The sequence below is a fragment of the Tripterygium wilfordii genome, chromosome 6, assembly GCF_013401445.1.
Source record: "Tripterygium wilfordii isolate XIE 37 chromosome 6, ASM1340144v1, whole genome shotgun sequence".
NCBI lineage: Eukaryota > Viridiplantae > Streptophyta > Magnoliopsida > Celastrales > Celastraceae > Tripterygium > Tripterygium wilfordii.
Window position 1 is genome coordinate 10,828,508 of NC_052237.1, and position 20,778 is coordinate 10,849,285.

Genomic DNA, 20,778 nt, shown 5'->3' on the forward strand with positions numbered 1-20,778 from the left:
TTGTTTATTTTATTAAACCTAAAACACTTATTGGATGTATTGTCTAACATATTGTTGTTTGTATTTTTTTGATACATTAATTTACAACTTCGGCTATGCAGGGAACACAAATCCATGGAAAAATTCATAAGCGTTAGGTCGAAATGTTTCGCAATAAAATCAAAGAAGGACATATCCACGTGATTAAAAATTTTAAGGTCGTTGGTAGTGATAATGCATACAAGCTTGTACCGGGAGACGTATCCATCAATTTTTTGCCCATTTCTTCCTTCAAAGAGCTATTGGGGTATGATGGTGCTCCCATTGAGCACTACAAGTTTCATTTTCAAAATCAAGATGAGATAATCAAACGGCTAAACAACCACACATATTTGACAGGTTTTCAATTTCCTTACACATTTATACTGTAATATAATTAAAAAGTAAAATTACATGCCACGCAAAGCGTGGGCATGGACCCTAGTGTATTACAAAATACTGAAATGCTTTGGAAGCTATCATATCTGTTTCTGTATGGCTCAAACTCTTGCGACGTGTAATAAAATAAAATAAAATTAAAATTGTGTTAAGAAACGCTTTCTATCATCACGTCTTTTTCGCCTCATGTGATCAACCATATGTTACAATTCAATAATGTCATGTTATATAACAGTGCTATTATCTTGCTACTGAATGTAGTCGCATTATAATTAAAATCTTTGTCAAGTGTATTGCACTCAAACTTGGTCACTTTTAAAAGACTTTTAGTCGCATGAATAAATGGGGACACATATTTTCGCTTTGTTAACTCTACTGAGTACTCAGGTTTAGAATGAGACATGATTTGTCAATTTACTATATGCATAGAATGTTGTCATACACATGTTCTTGGTGACGTTTGTTACTTTGGAGAAAAAAGCAACACAAACAAGAATTGTTAAACTCTGAACATATTTTTTTCTTATGCATCAAATTTCTCGCTCTGTCTTAGAAAATTATTTCTTAGCATGTTAAGAAAAATGTATTGTAGTTATTTGTTCATCTCACAATTATCTTCATTTTCTACAATTCAAACTCTGTTGTTCATCATCGTAACAAAGTATCGAAAAATTATCAAAAATATTTATTTTCCAAACTAATTATGTGTCGTGCGAAGCGCGAGCATGCAACTAGTGTTAGTAAAAATGGTAGTACTAAATGTCTGAATGATTAGTAGTGTTTGATTAAATTTTTGTTAATAACATATTTATAGGGTAATATTATATGACAAATGACGTGTAGGGATATTATATATTTTAATCGTAACAAATGCATATAAATGTAAAAACACATAACAATTAATTTTTAAAATAAAGATAATTAATTAAAACATTTATAAATAACATTAATAAATGTTCTTCAATGGAACGACAGAGGTGGACAACTGAAACAGTGTTTTCACTGAAGATGGACGATTGGAACGGTGAAAATGATCTTTAGTGGTAACCTAATTCAATTGTGGGTATGTTGCGAGAATGGAAAGGGTTGAGAAGACGATAAAAGTATGAGGGTAGTTCGGAAACTTCAATAAGAGCATGAGAGTTATTTGGAAATAAAGTGCAATATTGTCTCAAAATTGTTTGAAATTGTACCATTCTCAAAAGACCATTCCGTTTGGTAGACAATTCTGAGAAGACAATGTGCCTGTTTGGGAGTGTGGTATGCACACCCAAAACGGAGTTCAGTTGATAAATTACTCTGTTTTAGCATAAAAGGTTGTTTGGTAGTCCGTTGAGGTAAAAAGCAAATCGAAAAATCTGCGTTAAAAGTCGAAGCACCTATCAGGTGATTGTGGGAGAAAAGCAGTCAGTGAAAAAATCCCGTCCCACTTAAAAACACGGAACGTAAACAGTTTCGGCGTCAAAATTTCATTTGCTATTTACAGTTATGCCATTGAGAAGATTTAAGACACAAACAGACCCGAGATCCTTCTAATCGCGTAATCGACGAACTCAGGCTGAACTCCGAGAGAAGACAACTCCCATCATCCGAGAGAAGACCAGGGTCTACGAAAATTAGCTTCAACGCAGTCGATATCATATCACTTAAGAAGGTATTTTTTACTTTGATCTCTATGTGTTAACTCTCTACTTCGATTTAGGGTTGCTTTTCGTGATTTAGTGGGGTTGGGTTCCGATTATGAGTGATAGTGTGGGGATTTCGGGCCTGCTTCATGATTTAGTAGATTTGGGTTCTGATTAGGTTCAATTGGTTTGGGGATTTAGGGTTTGTTTCATGAAGTTGTGATGATTTACGTTAATTTTAGTATTACTCTGACATCAATTTTAGTATTACTATGATGATTTCAATTTTGACCATCCGAAGGCGCTTGATATTGCATCAAAGAAACTCTTTTCTTTAAAAGGGTCTTGTAGATTGACCAGGCCATTGTGGTAGGTTATTATACGCAAGTTTAGTTTGGAGGTTTTGATCTTCTTATACTCTACTGTCTCGTATCCTCCATATCTTTGCAAAAACCAATATTCATTCGCTAGCCTGCTTTATTGATTGATGAATTTCCTATATTATGCTCAAATGTGTTAAAACACCATGTTATCCCCTTTAAGTGCAGCATTCATCTTCTTGATCTTGTGTTCTTAAAAAGTATACATTAGATGTTTTCTTATATGCTTTGACAAACAAATGAAAGCCATGATGCGGTTAACAACTAACCGTGGGTCAGCCATCTAAAGGATATGACCTCCACGTGTGCACTATGTGACAAATACGCTGACACGTCACCTTCCAATCAATGCATCCGCGTACATGGCATTTCCGTGAATACTACAAATGTCAAACCCATATAGTTTTTGGCCCACGTAGCACCTAGACTACTCCGTTAAGTTTCCCTCCCTAAACCCTCGAGCCTTGACTCTAGAAGCCAGACACACAGAGAGGGAGGAGGAGGGGGAATATTGAGATTGATGGAAAGTGATAGAAAATAGAGACAACCAAGACTTGGATGGATGGTGGAGTAAGAAAGTGAAACTGAAATTAGAGAGGGAGAGATGAAGCACATTTTCAAGAAGTTACACAAAGGGGGTAACCACGACCCGAATCGGACGAACGAGACACCGCCACCGCCATCACCGTCGCCGTCTTTTGCCCCCGATCACCATCGGACATCCTCCGCCCCTGCCTCTGGCAACTCTCCGGTCAGCCCTTCGTCGTCATCGCCGTCAACGGCGTCCGTTCCGGCAGCAGGTGGTGGTGGCGGTGCCGTCTCCGGAAGTGCTGTCAGTCGAGCTGATTACTTCTTATCTGAAGAGGAGTTTCAGATGCAGCTTGCATTGGCGATCAGCGCGTCTAATTCGGATTTCAGGGTTGATCCAGAAAAGGATCAGATCCGCACGGCAACGCTGCTAAGCTTGGGGGGAAATCATCGAGTTGATTCTGTGAGAGATAAGAAAGAGGTCGAGGCGCAGGCCTTGTCCCGGCAGTATTGGGTGAGTTTGGTCAAATTTTCATTTTGAAAGTTGGGAGAACTGTTGCTGTCTATTTTAGGCAATTGTAGCGTAATCAAAATTCAGCAAGCAGGTTTTACTCGGTTTTTCCTTTGAGGTGGATGCTATAGTATTTTACTGTTTTACATCCTCAAGTCACTGGTGAATTGGGCAAAGTTGGTCAATTAAGCTGTCTTTGGTTTTAGTAAAATGTGAATTGTTGTAGGGAGCCAAATTTTTGGGCTTTTAGTTGGTACTTGGTAGTGGTGTTGATGCTAGGTATTGTTGTACCAACTCTCAGATTGGTGTTTGTCAGGGAACAAATAGCTTTTGAAAGGGGAAAATATGGTCAGTTTAGTGCTTCATGGAGATAACATTCGGCTTATGGGAGTTACTATTGTTTCTGCTTCAGAAATAATGCTCAAGGGGGGAAGCTTTTGTTAGCTTAACATTACTCAGGGTCTCGTATTTAGTGAGTGATTATTGAACAGGGTTATACACATTTATCGGGTTTTCATTGTTGCTATTGTTGTTGTTCTTCTTGTTACCTTGCAGTTGCATTTCTAATATGGTGTAGTTTATTTGATGGTTTTTGACTATAACCATTCTATCATTTCACATTATGGCCTTTTCCTAAAGTTATTTTCACTGGCATGCTGATAGCTGAATTTTTAGGAAGTATATGATGGTATAAGTTATAATGATTGTAGTGAGCCACACTATTGTATAATCTTATTGTAATTCTAGTTGCATTGCTAAAATCACTTCATCATGCATAAAATGTGTTTAGCTGATTTTAGGAATTGACTGAACCTCTCCAACTTTGCTGCATGGATCTTTTCGTGTGCATTGCTTGTATCTTTAATATGATGTGAGTGCCAGTTTTGAGATTGAAGATTTTGAAAGAGCTTATATGTGTGTGCTAGAGTGACAGCAATTAACTGGGGAATTTTTGTGAGTATTAATCATTCCACTATTCTATGATCAGCTCCATTTATTGTGCAATGTGAGGTGCAGAGAGCATGATTGAATGTCCCAAGACCTGTGTCTCACGTATTGATTGTATAATCAGAATATGCCTGAATGTGCGTGTGTGTGTGTGTGTGTGTACACCTTCAATTTTCTTGCTCTTTAATTTATTTTTTCCTCCCCTTTTGCACATTTGGTGTTGAAAAAATGCACGTTCTGCTTACCCCATTAGAGTGGCTGACTTGCTTTGTTTGATTTTGTGTTTGGCAGGATTATAATGTGCTCGACTATGAGCAGAAAGTCGTCAATGGTTTTTATGATGTGTTTGGACTCTCTACAAATTTTATAAACCAAGGAAAGTTTCCTTCTCTCACAGATCTCGAAACAGATGTCGGCAGTTCAGGCTATGAAGTAGTGATGGTTGACAGAACAATTGACCATGCATTGGAAGAATTGCTGCAAGTTGCACACTGCATTACCTTGGATTGCCCTGCTACCAATGTTGCTCTCTTGGTACAGCAGCTTGCAGATTTTGTGACGGCCCATATGGGTGGGCCCGTAAAGGATGCTAACATCATGTTAGCAAGGTGGATGGAAAGAAGTTCAGAGTTGCTAACATCTCGTCACACGAATTTGTTGCCTATTGGGTCCATAAATATTGGTCTTTCTCGGCATCGTTCCTTGCTTTTTAAGGTCAGCTTTCATATTATTCACTACAATTATCCTTATGTGTCTGGTCGGCATGAGGGCTTTTTCTATCTGCCTTTAATACCTTGTTATGCTTACAGATGTGGATAAGTAGGCTACAAGTCTTTGTTTCAAGTTATTTGCAAAAGATAAATTAAAAAAGTTATAAGTGAAAGCTATATTTTAAGTGGACCAAAATCATAAGTACTTATCTACAATAAATCATCATAGAAGGTATGCAGCAGAAGCAACTTTGTTTCCATATTTAAAATGTAGGGAGTTATTGGTGTCCAAATCATGGGATCTGGTTCCCTTACTATGTGTGTGTTTGTTCACATGAATTCATCATGTGTACTTGTGTAGTACTGATTAAAGTTTTCTGATTATAAAAATTGAGCAAGTACCTTTCCGAAACTATCATAATGTTTTGGGTTTTATGATTGTCTTACCAGATTTTTGGGTTTTCTGATCGTCTGACCAGATTCTTGGGTAATGCAGTTCGTTATAAAAATCTCTAGGTTCATTTGCTTTTATTTCCTTGGATTTAGGTATTGGCAGACAATACAGGATTACCTTGTAGACTTGTAAAAGGCAGTCATTACACTGGTGTGGAGGATGATGCTGTCAACATAATAAAGTTGGAGGATGATAGGTGATGACTTGTGATTCTCTCAAACAATTTTTACATTTTTTATAATGTTTGTTTTTCTTTTTATTTTTGTTATACTGTCTATTTCATTTGTTAAGATTGGTTGCTTTTTCATTCAACCCAATAAGTTAACTTGTTGGTTTGGGGCATTTCACATCATTTGTATCATATTTTAACTCTCCCCCTCACGTGTCTGGTGGCCCAACATGTGGCACAACAAACGAAGCCCAACGCTAGGGTTACTCTCACAATCCCTCACTTGGGGCAGCAACAAATATACACAAAGGCCCTCACTTGGGGCAATAACAAATGGGGGTTTAAATTGCGGAGGTTAAAATTTGAACCCAAGACCTCTCTCCCTCTGATATCATGTTAAGATTAGTTACTTTGTCATTCTAACACAATAAGTTTACTTGTTGGTTTGGGGGCATTTCACATCATTTATTACATATTCTAATATCATTGATAGCAGAGGTCTGTGCTGCTGCATTGCCAAAATTATCTTGTGTATATGCACTTTTTTGTTAGTCATATTCTATTGGTCACCATACATGCCAGTCTGACTTATGAAGGGCGAACCTTGGCTCAGTTATAATGATGCTTCATTGTAATCTACCTTTCACATGTTCAAACCATAGTAACAGCCTCTCCTCATTGGGGGATAAGGCTGCGTACATATGTTCCTGTTGGATGCACCATCACTATGTAAGTGTGTTATATTGTGCAACACTTGGTTCAAATATGCTGAAAACATTCTTAACTACTGTCCTTAACGAAGTACAAAAATTACGTTCAAAAGAATGATGCAATTATTGAAAGGAAAGTGAACTTGCAGGGAGTGTTTGGGGGGTTTCGGGGCATGGTCTGATCTAAACATTTTTCCCCGGAGATCTCCTTTTTGTTTCTTATTTAATATGATTCAAGTACATTTTGATTTTCTTCTTTTGTTGGGTTGAGTGAGGTCAGGCGGCCTCCTCGTGCCCAATTTTTTTAAATGTTCACCCTTGGAACTTGGAAGCAGCATTTTAGCAGGTCTGTGTTAAGATTTCGTATTTATATTTTTGGTATCCTTAATTACGAAGCGGAGAATATGGTAAAGCGCTTGTAGGAAGAAAAAAGTAAACTACAATGTGTTGAAACATTGTCTTGCACTTCATTGCAACAAAAGAAAAATTTTAAGGGGTGAGAAAAGTAGAAAGTCTACTGGGATAGTTTTGCTAGTAGTTCTAAACTTGTGGGAGTATTGTACACGGGAGTTGTTTACCTTTACCTTTTACCTTAATACTTCTTTCTTTTTCTCAGTTAGTACTGCATTAATCACTGAAGACAGGTTCTATTTCAATTGGATTACCAATGAGGAGTTTTCATGTCACGCTGATCATTACGGTTTTCTTAATGATACAATGTGGTCCTTGAAATCAGTGGACCGAATGGGTTACTTGCATTGTGTTTGAAACGTCAATGCAAATATTCGCTCAAAATTAATCAGTGATCCATTGAAACTGAATGTAGATGAAGTAATGACTCAAAGTTTCAATAAACATTTTGGTGCATACATTAAAGAATTGCTTATGTGGGTACCTACTTACATTTCTGCGCGATACTGATGTACATTTTTTTGGGGTCTCCAGGGAGTTTTTGGTTGATCTCATGGCTGCTCCTGGGACCCTTATTCCAGCCGATATTTTGAGTTTGAAGGATACAACCTTCAACCCATATAACCCTGCCATAAGCAACGTTCCTGATTTTAATTCCTCTAAGGACTGTGGAGGTGCTTATGCTAGAAAAAAACCATTATCTGGGGAAGGCACTAGTCAGAGTTCTGCAGTGGATCATAGTTTTCCCTTGCATGGAAGATCTAGTCTTGAGAAAGCAGAGTCTTTGCTTTCGTTCTCAGTTGATGGTGGAGACAGTGGTGTTGGTTCATCTGGAACATCAAATGGGGGAACTCCTAACCAATTGGATAATATTTCCTCATCAGGGATTGGGAATTCTATTTACAAAGGGGTTCGTGGACCTCGTACAGTTGGTGATGGTGTACGAATGAATCTTAATGTGGTTCCATATGGTCAAAATAGTCCGGATGGCTCTAAAAACCTCTTTGCCGATCTTAATCCATTCCTGAACAAAGGAACAGGAAAACCTTTCTTGCCAAACAAAAACATTGAGCATAACGTTGGTCATTTTCAAGGACAGAAGAACAACCTTGTCTCGGGTCGACCCCCTGTACCATTGATGTGGAAGAATCAATATGCTTGCAATGAAGTCCCTGGAAAAAATGTGGATGGCCTCCTTTCCAGGATTAATCGTGAACCTAGTATTTACAACTCATCATCATCTGCTTCTACTCACGCTGCCACATCTGAAAAGGTCTACCCTCATAGTTTCAAGTCATCTGGTGATTCAAACCTCTCCAGGCAAAGTGATGCAAAAAGATTTTCAGATGGTACCAGTTCTGACGTTGCTTCTAGTACAAATCAGTTTAACGGTTTACCCATAGTTGGGAATGTTAAATCAAACATAGGGAAAGTAAATTCAAGGGATAGAAATGATTTGCAAGGTGAATCAATGGAATCTACTAAAGAATGTGATGACAATGAAATTGATTTTTATGATCGTCCGTATGATAGATTCATTGGGAGCAGTTCGAAATTGAAGGACTCAGAAAGTCCTAGCTCTTCAGTTGATTCCACTTTAAGGACAAATAAAGTCGAACAAATATGTGACGATGTAGATGTCGTCGAATGTGAAATTCCTTGGGAGGACCTGGTCATTGGAGAAAGGATTGGGCTAGGTATGGATGTGGCATGTTTGCAGTTTTGATTTTGTTGTAACAAATTTGTTAGCATAATACCATGACTGGTCTTGATTATTGAAATTTCAAGTATCTTGTTTTTTAATATGTATTGAGTTACAGTTCCACATATTATGTTGGGCTATGGTCCACGTAAATCTTGCTTGACCCTGACCATGCCCATTGCTAGAGCCTTGTGCACGGGTGTTGTTTACCTTTTTACCATTGAGTTTCAATTTTGTTTTCCATTTCCTAATCCTAAATATAAATGTGTATTTCCTAAAGAATTAATTTTGTATCTGATTCTGGTACTCATTATCAGAACCTCTGCGGTTATGTAGGGAGGACTGGCATTTTGTTTCAATTATATGGCTGAAAACATTTTTTTTTCCTTGGTCTAATTCTTGTTTTTCTGTGACTAGGTTCATATGGAGAAGTCTACCATGCTGACTGGAATGACACAGTGAGTTCGATTCCTTAAATCTATTACAATCTGTCCTATTTTATTTTGCTTTATGATTCAAAGTATTGTTTAAAAATTTTCTTTTGTAAAAAATGCCATACTATTTGGTTGATGATGTCTTTTCTCAATTGCTGCTTACCCTGATAGTTATTGCATTATGTGATTTTCCCTTCTTTGTTCTTGTTCTTCAACACCATTTATGCTGAACCTGTTTATCTATATGTACTCTCAGACATGTTGACTTAAAGAGATTTGTCTAGGTTGCTCTGAATTTTCATTTCATTTTTCAAATAATTTCTTTCTATTTTCCCCCAAACCATGTGGATGTAGGAGGAGTCTTATGCACTAGGTTCAACGTGAACACCATATTAGTTTCTTTTAGGTAGTTATAGGTTTATTGATGTTCTACTCTCCACGATCTGTCATCGATTGTCTATTGTCAATGTTTCTCTCTCTCTCTCTCTCTCGCCGCTCGCTCTCTCTCACACAGCAACAGATAAGTGCTGCTCTGTTTATAATAAATTGCGAACGATTTCTTGAAGAATTATTTTCCTTTTTAACTAGTGGATGGTGAGTTCTAATATTTGTGTGATCAAATGGTCGTTGATCCACAGGAAGTTGCAGTGAAGAAGTTCTTAGACCAGGATTTCTCAGGTGCTGCTTTGGCTGAGTTCAAAAGAGAAGTAAGTAGTAACTTAATGTTCTATATTTGCATTCAATGACTGTGCTTTTTGATGTTCTGCTGTTATTAGTTATCTTCTGTGTTCATTGAACAGCTGTGCCCTATCATTTCTGCTTATTTTCGTCTCCTTTGTGGAACCCCCTTGTCTCTCTATGTTAAGTAATGAGTAGAATGGAAAATTAAGTTTTGTGAAGCAGTCCTTTACCTTCCGTCAGTTCATTTTTTATGGAAACTTCATACACTAAAGTTTACAATCGACATCAAAGGTGATATAATTCTATTGCCTCCCATCCTTCCTCCTCTTTTATATGTTGGCATGTTCATAAAAAACTGAGTAGGCTACTTGCCAAGCATTGTGATTGTTTATGTTTTATTTGTAAAAACAAATTTTGCCCTGAATGTTTGAATTTTTTTACTGCAATATAAGGTGCGGATAATGCGCAGACTGCGTCATCCAAATGTTGTTCTTTTTATGGGTGCTGTTACCCGACCACCAAATCTCTCTATCATTACCGAGTTTCTTCCAAGGTATTTTTCTGTACCTTAACTTTATTGCATTTTCTTTTAATGTGCATTGGTTACCAGTTTTTGTAGCACTCATTAAATATGAGATGCCATTGATGCTCACGTGTCTGTATGCATAAACAGTAACATAAATAAACAGTATGTTACTATGTTTAACATTCTAAGATGTGCAAATGATGCTCTGCTTTTCAGAGGAAGTTTATTTAAGATTCTTCACCGTCGTCCTCATTATCAAATAGATGAGAAGCGTAGAATAAAGATGGCCCTTGATGTGGTATGACCGTACGAGACACTTTCTTAGTGCTGTCTTAATTACATGAATTCAACATCTTTCTGGAGTCCCATATATTTCCCTTTTCGTTGTGTAGGCAAGGGGCATGAATTGCTTGCACACAAGCACACCCACCATTGTTCACCGAGATTTGAAGTCACCAAATCTTTTGGTTGATAAAAACTGGAATATCAAGGTATATGCTCTTCCTTTGTGTAGTCTATTTAGAATTCCAGTTGTTACTCTATATATGATATGCTTTCATACACATAAAATATCCGAAGTATTTCTTTTGTCATGTTTTTACATCGCTTATTTCTTTCCAATAAGCACTTTGGCTAATTCTCAAAAATTTGTAATCCTTATGTCTAAATATATTTGGTAGCTCAGACTTATCAGGAACTTGTAGTAGTGAGTCTAAATCTGTTTTTCAAGTCTTTGATATTTAGTTTACTTGTAGGAATACTGGTTTAGGATGAATCTTGGCCTAGCGGTAAAGTAGAGAGGTCACAGGTTTAATACACGGAAACAAATGTTGCCAGATTGGGGACAATCCCTTTTATTCCTCTGTTGTTTCAAGAGAGCTATTCATTGCTCACATTCATATGATCATTCACCATTGCATCCATGTTCCATGGTTATTTCCATCCTAAGAAACTGCGTAATCAAAAAAGTCATGCCAAATCAAATTCTTGCCAAACCATCACCTTCTTCCCATTTCCAATGTTAAGTGAGGCATAAGGAATCTAAGAACACCACCCATTTTGAATTGCTTCCCATGCCCCCACTGCATGTTGCTCTGGTCAATTTGGAAATCCAACCATTTCAAGACCGGGTTTCACCACTACAAATCTCTTGAAATGTGTTTGCTCAGCTAAAGCGTTATTTAACATGTCAACAAATTTATCTCCAAACCTCCACACTGGTTTGGGGGGTTTCACCATATCCCCTTGGAGTAGATGGTATTTCTCTCAAAATCTCATAGCTTTATGTTTGTTTCTTCAGAATCATTTCTTTGGAAGCAGAATAAAGTTTTAGTTTTTATTTAGTTTATTTTGTATTAAAGATCTAGAAGGAGGATACTTGAGGGTTGAAAATGACCAAGAAAGAAAGGAAACAGAAAGTATGCTATTAGAACTCGTTCTTCTTTATTTTATTTTTCATTTATATTTATTTATATTAGAACTCGTTCTTCTTTATTTTATTTTTCATTTATATTTATTTATACTTTTCCCTTCCATATTCTGCTGCCCAGGTATGTGATTTTGGCTTGTCACGCTTAAAACATAACACCTTTTTATCATCCAAGTCAACTGCAGGAACGGTGAGATTTTAAAACTACCGTCTGGTCTTGCTTCTTTTTTTTCAAAAGCTTTTTTGGGTGTCCTTTCTTTGTTTTTTCTGATGATCATGTTGTCTTCTATTTATCAGCCTGAATGGATGGCCCCAGAAGTTCTACGCAATGAACCCTCCAATGAGAAGTGAGTTGCTATCATACTGATTTTTCACTTTAAATATTTATTTAATGTATGACGACGCGATTGAGTGCTGGTGGCTGAGGCTGACTTTGTTTGTCCTTTTTCCCTTATTTTATGGCGAAGTACCATATCTGATTTTACATCTTTCGTCTGCCTACATAAGCATCTAGATGGAACATAAAGTTCCGTTATTGAGTATGTATAATCCTATGGAAGATAAAATGACTGAAAACTTAATGCTTCGTTGGCATTGATTATATTTTAGGAACAAAATTATAAAAAAATAAGCAGTAATAAACATAAGCTTGTGAAAAGTAACCATTTCCAATAAGATTTAGTTGGAATCCATTTTCAGTACGTCCGAGTCATCGACTCGCTCATGAGTTTTAAGAAAACCCCAACATACTTGTACTGATTAACAATCCAATTTATTGCAAAACAAAAAATTTCTTTTCATTTTAAGGGCTTGCTTGGATTGGTATTTTAGAGAGTTAAATGGGGAGGGTTGAGGGAGGAGTAACCTCACACCTTGCTTGGATCGTAGTTGGGGAGTTAAGTGAGGGGAAACCCCCTTCACCCCACTTAACTCTCCAACTCAACATTTTGTTTGAGGGGATTGTGAGGTGAGAAGAAATTTGTTTATTATTTCTTAAATTAACTCTCCTTAACTCGTATCAACTCTACTTTCTATCCAAGTAAGTCTCCCTCCCATAACTCCCTCTCTCTCAACTCTCCCTCCTTTAACTCTACTTAACTCTTCATTTTTCAATCCAAGCAAAGCCTAAGAGATGCCTTGATTACCATGCTACTCATGCTTGTCGCTATATTTTGTATAAGTATCTTGTGTTGGATGGGCAGGTGTGACGTTTATAGCTTTGGAGTGATTTTGTGGGAGCTTGCAACCCTGAGGTTGCCGTGGAGCGGAATGAACCCAATGCAAGTTGTAGGCGCGGTTGGTTTTCAAAAGCGTCGGCTTGAAATTCCGAAGGAAGTTGATCCCTTGGTTGCTAGGATAATTTGGGAATGCTGGCAGACGTAAGAATGTGAATGATATACATACATATTTCCTTCTTCTCCGTTGCCCAAATTTATTGATTGTTCTTTCCCGTTCTTCTTTTCCAGAGAGCCAAATTTACGTCCATCATTTGCGCAACTGACAGTTGCTCTCAAGCCCCTGCAGAGGCTTGTCATCCCTTCACATGTTGACCAGCCAAGCTCCCCCATTCAACAAGAAATCTCAGTAAATTCTACTCCTTGAAATGTCTCATTTCTTCAAGTGTGAATAAGCAGACATTTTGCTTCTTTGCCTTTTGTTACGATGGTACATGAGATCTACTGAGAAGAGGATGATGGTACATGATATCTTATAGATTATGGGGAAAAATGTGGAGAAAATCGACGAAAGTAGGTTGTAGGGCATTGTTTTGTGTACGTAATGTATGTTATATTTCTTCAGCTGCTGCCAAAACAGGCAGCAGCAACCTTTTGTACAGTTGTGTTCGATATTGATCTGAAGGAACAGAGAAGAAAATGAAGAGAACTTTGTCATATATATGTATTGCCCTTCATAACAGAAGGAAAAAAGTTGTAATTTTTTTTGAATAAGAATTTGATACAAGTTTTCTGGTGCAAGGAAAAAGGAATTCTATAAGTAGAGAATCTGCATGAAGAACAAACGTCAAATATGGACAAATGGCAGTTCTAATAGGGGAACAGAGAAGAAAATGAAGAGAACTTTGTCATATATATGTATTGCCCTTCATAACAGAAGGAAAAAAGTTGTAATTTTTTTTGAATAAGAATTTGATACAAGTTTTCTGTTGCAAGGAAAAAGGAATTCTATAAGTAGAGAATCTGCATGAAGAACAAACGTCAAATATGGACAAATGGCAGTTCTAATAGGGGATCATGTTCGTGCCACTTTTCTTTTTACCTTAGACTCTTCCTTAAGAAATTGCTTTGGTAGTGGTAACCGGTAAGAAACCGACTCTAGATAGAAAAAAGTACAGGCACTCTGTTCACATCCCTACATGTAAAATATATTAAATGATGCAGTAAGAAAATGGTGGGAAAATCCAATCTGAGAATTGAATCAAGGATTGTTACGATCCACATTGCTCTATCACTGTCTCAGCAACAACATAATGTTGAACGAATACCTGCAAAAGTCGATTTACCCCTCTACAACTCGCATAAAAAGAGCTGTTCCTTACAAAAGGCAAATTCATCCTGCTCAAAATTATTTGACGAAAAATAAAAGGAAAATTAAAAAGAATTGCACTTTATTGAATCATCAATTTCGAGAAGTTGCTGGCTCCAGCATCTTTGAGAAGCTCTCCCTCTAACCCAGGCCTGCGTTATCTAGTTCTCTTCTTCCATTGTATTTCCTAATCCTTGCCACAGCACCTTCGTTACAACACAAACAAGACAAGTGAGCTAAAATTGAACAAAAGAAAAACCCTACAAAATCAAGTAGGCATCATTTTCATAATAGCATCATTCCTTGGGAAGAAAGTTCTTTGAACCCCGATTGTTTCAGCGATGAGAGAAATAATGAATAAAGGTAGAGATGTCATTCTCCATTACTCTAGTTTTCTAAGATATGGTGCTTTTACAGTAGCAAACAATAGGCATCATATACTCGTAGGCTGACATCAGTTACAAACTAGGACTGATTCAGCAGAATTAATATGGACTTCCATAACCAGAAGTTACGAAGAAATTGTAACTCTCTTTTTCTATTTGCTTTATGCACATCACAGCTATTACAAATACTAATATTCTATACTCGTGTAAAAAAAGTAGTAATATTCTATAGTCCTGGATAATATCATAGGAAAGAATAGCGAGAAATTTTTTTTGGTCTCACTTTAACTTGCCTCTCCCTAGAAATGAAGATAAAGGTTTCAATATAGCAATATATGGTTAAAGGTTATGATTCTATATACAATCATTCAAATCGATTATGTATTACATTTTTGAAGTAGCTTATTAGACAAAAGCACAAATGAAATCTAGAAAGTCAAAGGTAAGCTGTACAGCTAAAAAGTTCAGAGATGACGGACATACCGCTTGTATCTCTTCTTGGAACCACATGGACAAAGTGCATTCCGACTGATCTGCCCACTCTTGGCCAAATTAGACCTAGCAAGATCCAATGGAGTTGACCCCATCAGCTTTTGTACCTAGAAAACATAAATGCCATTTGATCATATTTATTTTGAAAGGTCAAATCACCTCATAAAACAGAAATGCAATTGATAAGGCATGCTTTGAATGAACATTCATATTATTAGAACATTTACTTTCATCCGAGGTTGACAATTCATACTTGAAACAAGCAACAGAAATGTAAAAATGCAGCAATCAAAACACACATATTGACTTTCCTATGTGCAAATCAATAGAAATTTCTAATTTTCTTATATCCAAAATAATAAAAATTAGGCTGTGCCCAAGTAATTTCATATTAGTTTTAATAACTCCATTTCTGATCATTGAATCACCACACCACTTTAAAATAGAATGAGTGAAAAAAAAACAAAGCCCAGGAGTAGAGTGAATTAAGAAGTGCTGCATTGGGGAAATAAATAAGATAATACCTCACCGAAGCTCTTTGGCATTGGTTTTCCTTCTTTCTTTAAGTCCTCTACCTTTTTTTGTGCTTCTTTAGCCCAAGTAAACTTTGCAAGTGCATTCTCCACGTCAGCCACTGTGCAATTAAAACATTTTGCTGCTTCTTGTTTTTGATTGCTTTTGAGGTTCTATAAATCAAGAAACCTAAAACCATAATCAGGAAATCACCAAATGGATGAAAATAAAGAACACACTTCTTTTCGACTACAGTATCAAACAAACACCAAATGGATAAAAATACATCTAGGCCTGTTGGTCCACTTCTATACATTTGTTGACTTTTCATTGTCTGAGGCTCTGGGCACAAAGCGGGAAAATAACATAAGACTTCAAAATACCACCTAAAATTAGATTTTGATATCGAAGAATCTCAACAAATTAGCTTTTGCATGCTAAACTCTTTTATTTGTCAATAGCGGACAACTCCCCATTGTTAAAAAGCCTGTTGAGAAACTCAAAACGACACAAACATTGAACCGCAATAATTCATCACTACAACACATATATTTTGCACAAACGACGAAAAACCAACCTCTCCTGTAGGATCAATGCCTCCAAGATATCGAAGAATTGCCTCAGACTTTTCAAAAGCATCAGAAAATGTTGCTTCGCTGCTTCGACCCACCATATATTGCTTGAATGTCCCTAACCTCCTTGCAGTCTTCAGTCCATCAGCAAATTCTACACGTCAAACATATAAAAAGCCAAATGTTAAATATACAGAAAAACAGCACTGGCGAATGATAAAATATCAAAAAAAAAAGATAATAAACCGCGAAAAGAAATAAAAACGATGTAATAGCAGTCACTTTCATCGTGCAATTATACCAGGATGTGGGTGCTTGTTCAATATCAATTAGACTAAATCTAGTAAGAAAGCGCCAGTTCAACTTCATTGGCAAACAGGATGAATTAACCTTCAGGTCAGCACACTCATGATATGTTGTGAGACAATTAAATTATTAAAATCTCTGGAGAAAAAAAAAACGAATTTATAACATTTTCCATAAAATCCATATCTAGCAAAGACGAGTAAATCATCGAACAAAACCCGAAAATATCATAATGTCAAGGTAACATGTATGTATACACGGTCATAATCATCGGAGTTCATAACAAGCTCGAGTTTAGCGCGAAAAAAATCAACTTGAATAAATATTGGAGCCGGGTTTTGTGGTGAGTTCTGCTCCAGCTCAATTTCGATGTAAAAACGTGATCGACCAACATAGCGATTGCCAAATAAAAGATATCAGAGAAGCAATAATGCATAGCGACGATGGAATGAGTGAATACTAACTAAGTAGAGTGAATGATTCGGAGCTGATTTCTGGTTCATCTAAGGAGGTTTTGTTCCCGGTAAAAACCCCTTTGACCTTGTCCATCCATGAGTTGAGTGGCGTCGTGGAGGAAATCGAACGATACTGTGATGGAGTTAGATTACTGTATCGGGAGGAGAAGATCACCTTTTTGGTGTAAATGTTGGCAAGTGTTCGTGGAGTTTGCATTCTTGTCTGCGAAATCTCACTTGGTTCTCTGGTTTAGGGTTTATTTCGGTTTTTGAAAGGGGAAATTGTACCAAGTTGAGACTTCTGAGTTTTGGACATGTACGCCCACTAAAAAATTTTACTGCACATTTAAGCGTCCATAAAATATCTAATTATATTTTTACCCCCTAACATTTTTCATTTTTCACCTAACTCTCTCTACTTCTTCACTTCTCTTTCTTCTCACTTGTTATGTTCTTTCACACTATAAGCTTAAAAACTGTAGATCTGTTATTTCTCTTCTCTATCTTGAGGATGTTGGATTTTCAAGTTCTTGAAAGTGATTTATTGGCTTGTCCATAAACGATCCACAACCAACCACAACCAAGAGATCGATCTCAACCTTGATTATTCGGTTTTCGAATTTGGTTTTTTCAGTTTGGTTACAATTTGTACTCTATTCTCAGCCATTTGCCGTCAATTTTATTTTTATTTTTGTTTGTTGAGTTGATCTACCATAGACAAACCCATTTTGAAATTGACACTAATTAGAAAATCAGATTAGTGAATTCAAATCGATTACACTTACAGATTCAAGTAACCAAGCTCGAACGATTTTTAGAGAGATTTCACTATCCGAGCCTCGATGGTTTAGGGAAAATAGCTTTGACAATAATGATAACCAACTTTCCTATAAGCATTGCGATTCAGGTACCCAAATAAAGTGGAGAGATTAATCAAGCAAAATTTGCTTCTGTGGCAAGTATCTCTGTCAAAAAAGAAAGTGTTACAATAAAACTGTTCATGCTTTCCATCCATAAACATTGGACACTTCTCTACTCTGTAAAACACAACCAACTAATGTTAGATAGCTCGTCTACATCATCATCATCCGAGCCTTTATCTCAAAATTTTTGAGTCGGCTTCATGACATGTATATAGCTCATCTACATCTTCTAGGTAATTCATGTATGTATGTATGTTTAACATACAAATTCAATTTTATGCAGAAGACATAAAAACCAGCATTCAATAGATGATGAGGTTACTTGTTAAAAAGCAGGAACTTTCTTTAAAAAATAAAACTCTGCTTCTATAAATAGTATTTGCATTCTGAATAGGAGATATTCAAGCTCCCTAAAACAAATATCAAAGTTACTGCGTCCCTCCTTCTGTCGAGTTCAAGGTCTTCATTCACTCTTAAAGCATGTAGACTAAACCACTGATATAAACATCTCAAGATCAGCTCTATCAATCCATATCTTCTACTTGAATCTATTGACAAGGCAATGAACAGCCAAGCTTGTAGAAGTGTTAAGGAACTAATCTAGAGTCAACACAGCACATTTTGCTCTTTTTTGGCTTCTCGGACTGCCAAGCTACACTCTAAAAAGAAATAATTCACAACCACCTAAGCTTTAGACTGCCTAAACTCAAACCAAATCTCATAATGATTAAAAAGTAAGCTGTCATGTGTATGCTTTCCAATATACTCGAGCCCCAAACTTGTAAGCCTCTTTGTGCACTCGTCTCCTCCCAATCTTGAACAAAACTTTATGTTATGAGATACGAAGATCCGCCCTTCATAAGGTTTCAACTTATTTGCTAACCTCTCAAAACCAACCCACACCAATTTATCAGGCATATGAAGAAAAACAGCACTTGCATAAATCAGATCATAAACAACTCCAGCACCAAACTTGGAGAACTCCATGTCCTCGCCTTTCACAATCACAGGACGCTTGTGCAAAAGACCCTGAGAAGGAAGCTCATACCTGAATGCAGCCATGAGAGATAGCTCATCTCTTTCAAGGCAATGGAAATGTTTCAGATTGAGATAGCGAATAAAGTGTACCCCAACACGGAGTGTGCCACACCCAATTTCAAGAACGCGTGAGACAGGAGTCAGATGTGAAGACTCAGCTAGGAACTCAAATACATCCCGTCCGCCAGCCCAGGGCTCCCCATAGTTGCTGTGGTGCTCTTCAACGAGCAGTTCGCCTGGACATGGGAGGGCAGTATGATCATTAGATTCAGGTTCTTCATAGTGGGAAATACCCTTGAATCTGCAATTTCCAAATTCCGAAATCAATCTCATTCAAGTAGTATTTTCTATACATAATTTACAACCAAGTAGAAAGCTACGCTGAATGAGCATGCATGAACACCCAAATCAACTATATACAAAGCAAGCTCAAGAAGGTTAATAGCCAGGAGCGAAAGTATGGAAAAGACTTAGTTTGCCGTTGCTTGTGCTTATAGAAACCAGTTAAAGAAGCATCGTATAAAAGTATTTAATGAAAGAGTTAAGCATTGTTTACTTTTAGGTGATTCTCTTCGTTCATGACGGAAATGGTGGTGAGGAACATTTTTTAAAAGAAGCATGTGAAAATCTAGCTAGTACTCCTTATTAAGTGCTTTTAAAAGCATCAAGAAATTTGCTTTTCAAAGCTAGCTTCTCCTTATTGTTCTGTAAAAGTTTGCAACAAGGCCCTATTAAAATTTGTAGAACAAACATTTATAAGATCATCGATAAGTGGATTCCAATAAGCACGACTAAGGGGAAAACTAGGCCTAAGGGGGCGGGGGCGGGGGCAGGGGCTGGGATGATTAATTATTATACAACTCACATTGCCTTTGCTTTGTCAAGTTAAATTCACCGATAGCGTCCGGGGTTTTTCCTCTTCCAACACCCAAACTCCTAAGTCCTAACGAATATGCAGCACATATGATTCATATTTTCAGCTGAAGTTTATTGCTTCGAATCAAACAAACAGAAATTCAGATTTCACACTCCACAACCCCAGATTTTGAACGACTAACACCTGATCGTCAGAATTAACGAATTAACCTAAACGCATCGATAACACATAAGAACAAACAGAGACCTGTTATCACCGACGCAAACTAACCAATGCACACCCAAATCAATCGCAAATCCCAAATCTATACCTACACAGTACACACACATAGAAGGAGAATATGAAGGAGAAGAAGAAGGTGTGCATACTGAATGAGATCCTGGAGTTGTTGAGCCCTAGTGCGAGGATTGATGCCCTTACGAAGCACATTCGGTTGCATTCGGATACCATTGACCCGGATCTGATCCCTAATCCACTCTATATCATCCTGCGTAGGCGAAAACCTCTCCGTACGATCCTCCCCATAATTCCCACCCCTCGATACGGCGGCGGCACCAGTCGAAGCAGGGGCGGTTGAAGGAGGACAAGAGCAAGTGGAAAGAGTGGACAAGAGGAGGAAGATGAAGATTGCGGCGGCTGAGAGAGAGAGCACCAGTGTTGGTACTGTTATTATTACGCCTTTTTGCGATGGTAATGGCGATGATGAGAGAGCCATGTCTGTTGAGCGTTGTCGGTTAGATCGTTGTCTTGGACTCTTGGGCGGTTTTTGCTATGCAACTAACCGTTTTTCTCTGCTGTTTCATTCGAAGCCATGTAACGACACCGTTTCTGGAGCAATTGCTAAAACCAAGATGGGGACTATTTGCACTCCCCATATTCCCATTGACACCCCATTTCCCCCAAAGTCCAAACATGGCCCTTAGCCACCCCGAGTCTCTAGTGGATGAACTCCAGTCGGGCATTTCGATGTCAGTTCCGGCCGGCCAAGAGCTGGGTCGGGTTCGTCTTTGGTCTATGAACTCGTTGGTGGTGGTGGT

The 20,778-nt window shown here is 37.5% G+C and overlaps 3 protein-coding genes across 4 annotated transcripts; 1 reads left to right on the forward strand and 2 right to left on the reverse strand.

Moving 5' to 3' along the window:
- Positions 1 to 2,846: 2,846 nt before the first annotated feature.
- Positions 2,847 to 13,611, forward strand: LOC120000233 (serine/threonine-protein kinase EDR1-like). Of its 2 annotated transcripts, XM_038848193.1 has the most exons (13): positions 2,848 to 3,464; positions 4,701 to 5,123; positions 5,666 to 5,769; positions 7,398 to 8,560; positions 8,983 to 9,023; positions 9,638 to 9,706; positions 10,133 to 10,233; positions 10,423 to 10,504; positions 10,599 to 10,697; positions 11,757 to 11,825; positions 11,933 to 11,982; positions 12,838 to 13,014; positions 13,102 to 13,611. In XM_038848193.1, exons 1-13 carry the CDS (start codon positions 3,027 to 3,029, stop codon positions 13,235 to 13,237), a joined length of 2,952 nt encoding a protein of 983 aa, XP_038704121.1. In that variant the 5' UTR covers positions 2,848 to 3,026; the 3' UTR covers positions 13,238 to 13,611. The 2 variants fall into 2 exon arrangements, 1 of the variants encoding a protein (XP_038704121.1); XR_005468591.1 differs by lacking the exons at positions 11,933 to 11,982; positions 12,838 to 13,014; positions 13,102 to 13,611 and adding an exon at positions 11,568 to 11,624 and having other exon boundaries at positions 2,847 to 3,464; positions 11,757 to 11,796.
- A 431-nt stretch (positions 13,612 to 14,042) lies between these two features.
- Positions 14,043 to 17,225, reverse strand: LOC119999352 (protein translocase subunit SecA 1). Its single transcript, XM_038846857.1, has 5 exons — positions 16,913 to 17,225; positions 16,148 to 16,296; positions 15,582 to 15,743; positions 15,049 to 15,164; positions 14,043 to 14,385 (listed from the first exon to the last, which is right to left on the reverse strand). Exons 1-5 carry the CDS (start codon positions 17,118 to 17,120, stop codon positions 14,367 to 14,369), a joined length of 654 nt encoding a protein of 217 aa, XP_038702785.1. The 5' UTR covers positions 17,121 to 17,225; the 3' UTR covers positions 14,043 to 14,366.
- Positions 17,226 to 17,839: 614 nt separating this feature from the next.
- On the reverse strand, positions 17,840 to 20,490 carry LOC119999351. The gene is made up of 2 exons (XM_038846856.1): positions 20,110 to 20,490; positions 17,840 to 19,165 (listed from the first exon to the last, which is right to left on the reverse strand). Exons 1-2 carry the CDS (start codon positions 20,454 to 20,456, stop codon positions 18,511 to 18,513), a joined length of 1,002 nt encoding a protein of 333 aa, XP_038702784.1. The 5' UTR covers positions 20,457 to 20,490; the 3' UTR covers positions 17,840 to 18,510.
- Positions 20,491 to 20,778: the final 288 nt, after the last annotated feature.

What these genes read in the sequence shown, in the direction of transcription:
- LOC120000233 (XM_038848193.1), top strand. Translation starts at nt 3,027, where the DNA reads ATGAAGCACATTTTCAAGAAGTTACACAAAGGGGGTAACCACGACCCG. An exon ending in TAAAGATGGCCCTTGATGTG is followed by an intron (nt 10,505 to 10,598) that starts GTATGACCGTAC and finishes TTCGTTGTGTAG; the next exon opens with GCAAGGGGCATGAATTGCTT. An exon ending in ATTTGGGAATGCTGGCAGAC is followed by an intron (nt 13,015 to 13,101) that starts GTAAGAATGTGA and finishes CTTCTTTTCCAG; the next exon opens with AGAGCCAAATTTACGTCCAT.
- LOC119999352 (XM_038846857.1), bottom strand. Translation starts at nt 17,120, where the DNA reads ATGCAAACTCCACGAACACTTGCCAACATTTACACCAAAAAGGTGATC. An exon ending in GCATTGATCCTACAGGAGAG is followed by an intron (nt 15,744 to 16,147) that starts GTTGGTTTTTCG and finishes CTTGATTTATAG; the next exon opens with AACCTCAAAAGCAATCAAAA. An exon ending in TGCCAAAGAGCTTCGGTGAG is followed by an intron (nt 15,165 to 15,581) that starts GTATTATCTTAT and finishes TATGTTTTCTAG; the next exon opens with GTACAAAAGCTGATGGGGTC.
- LOC119999351 (XM_038846856.1), bottom strand. Translation starts at nt 20,456, where the DNA reads ATGGCTCTCTCATCATCGCCATTACCATCGCAAAAAGGCGTAATAATA. An exon ending in CAACTCCAGGATCTCATTCA is followed by an intron (nt 19,166 to 20,109) that starts GTATGCACACCT and finishes TGGAAATTGCAG; the next exon opens with ATTCAAGGGTATTTCCCACT.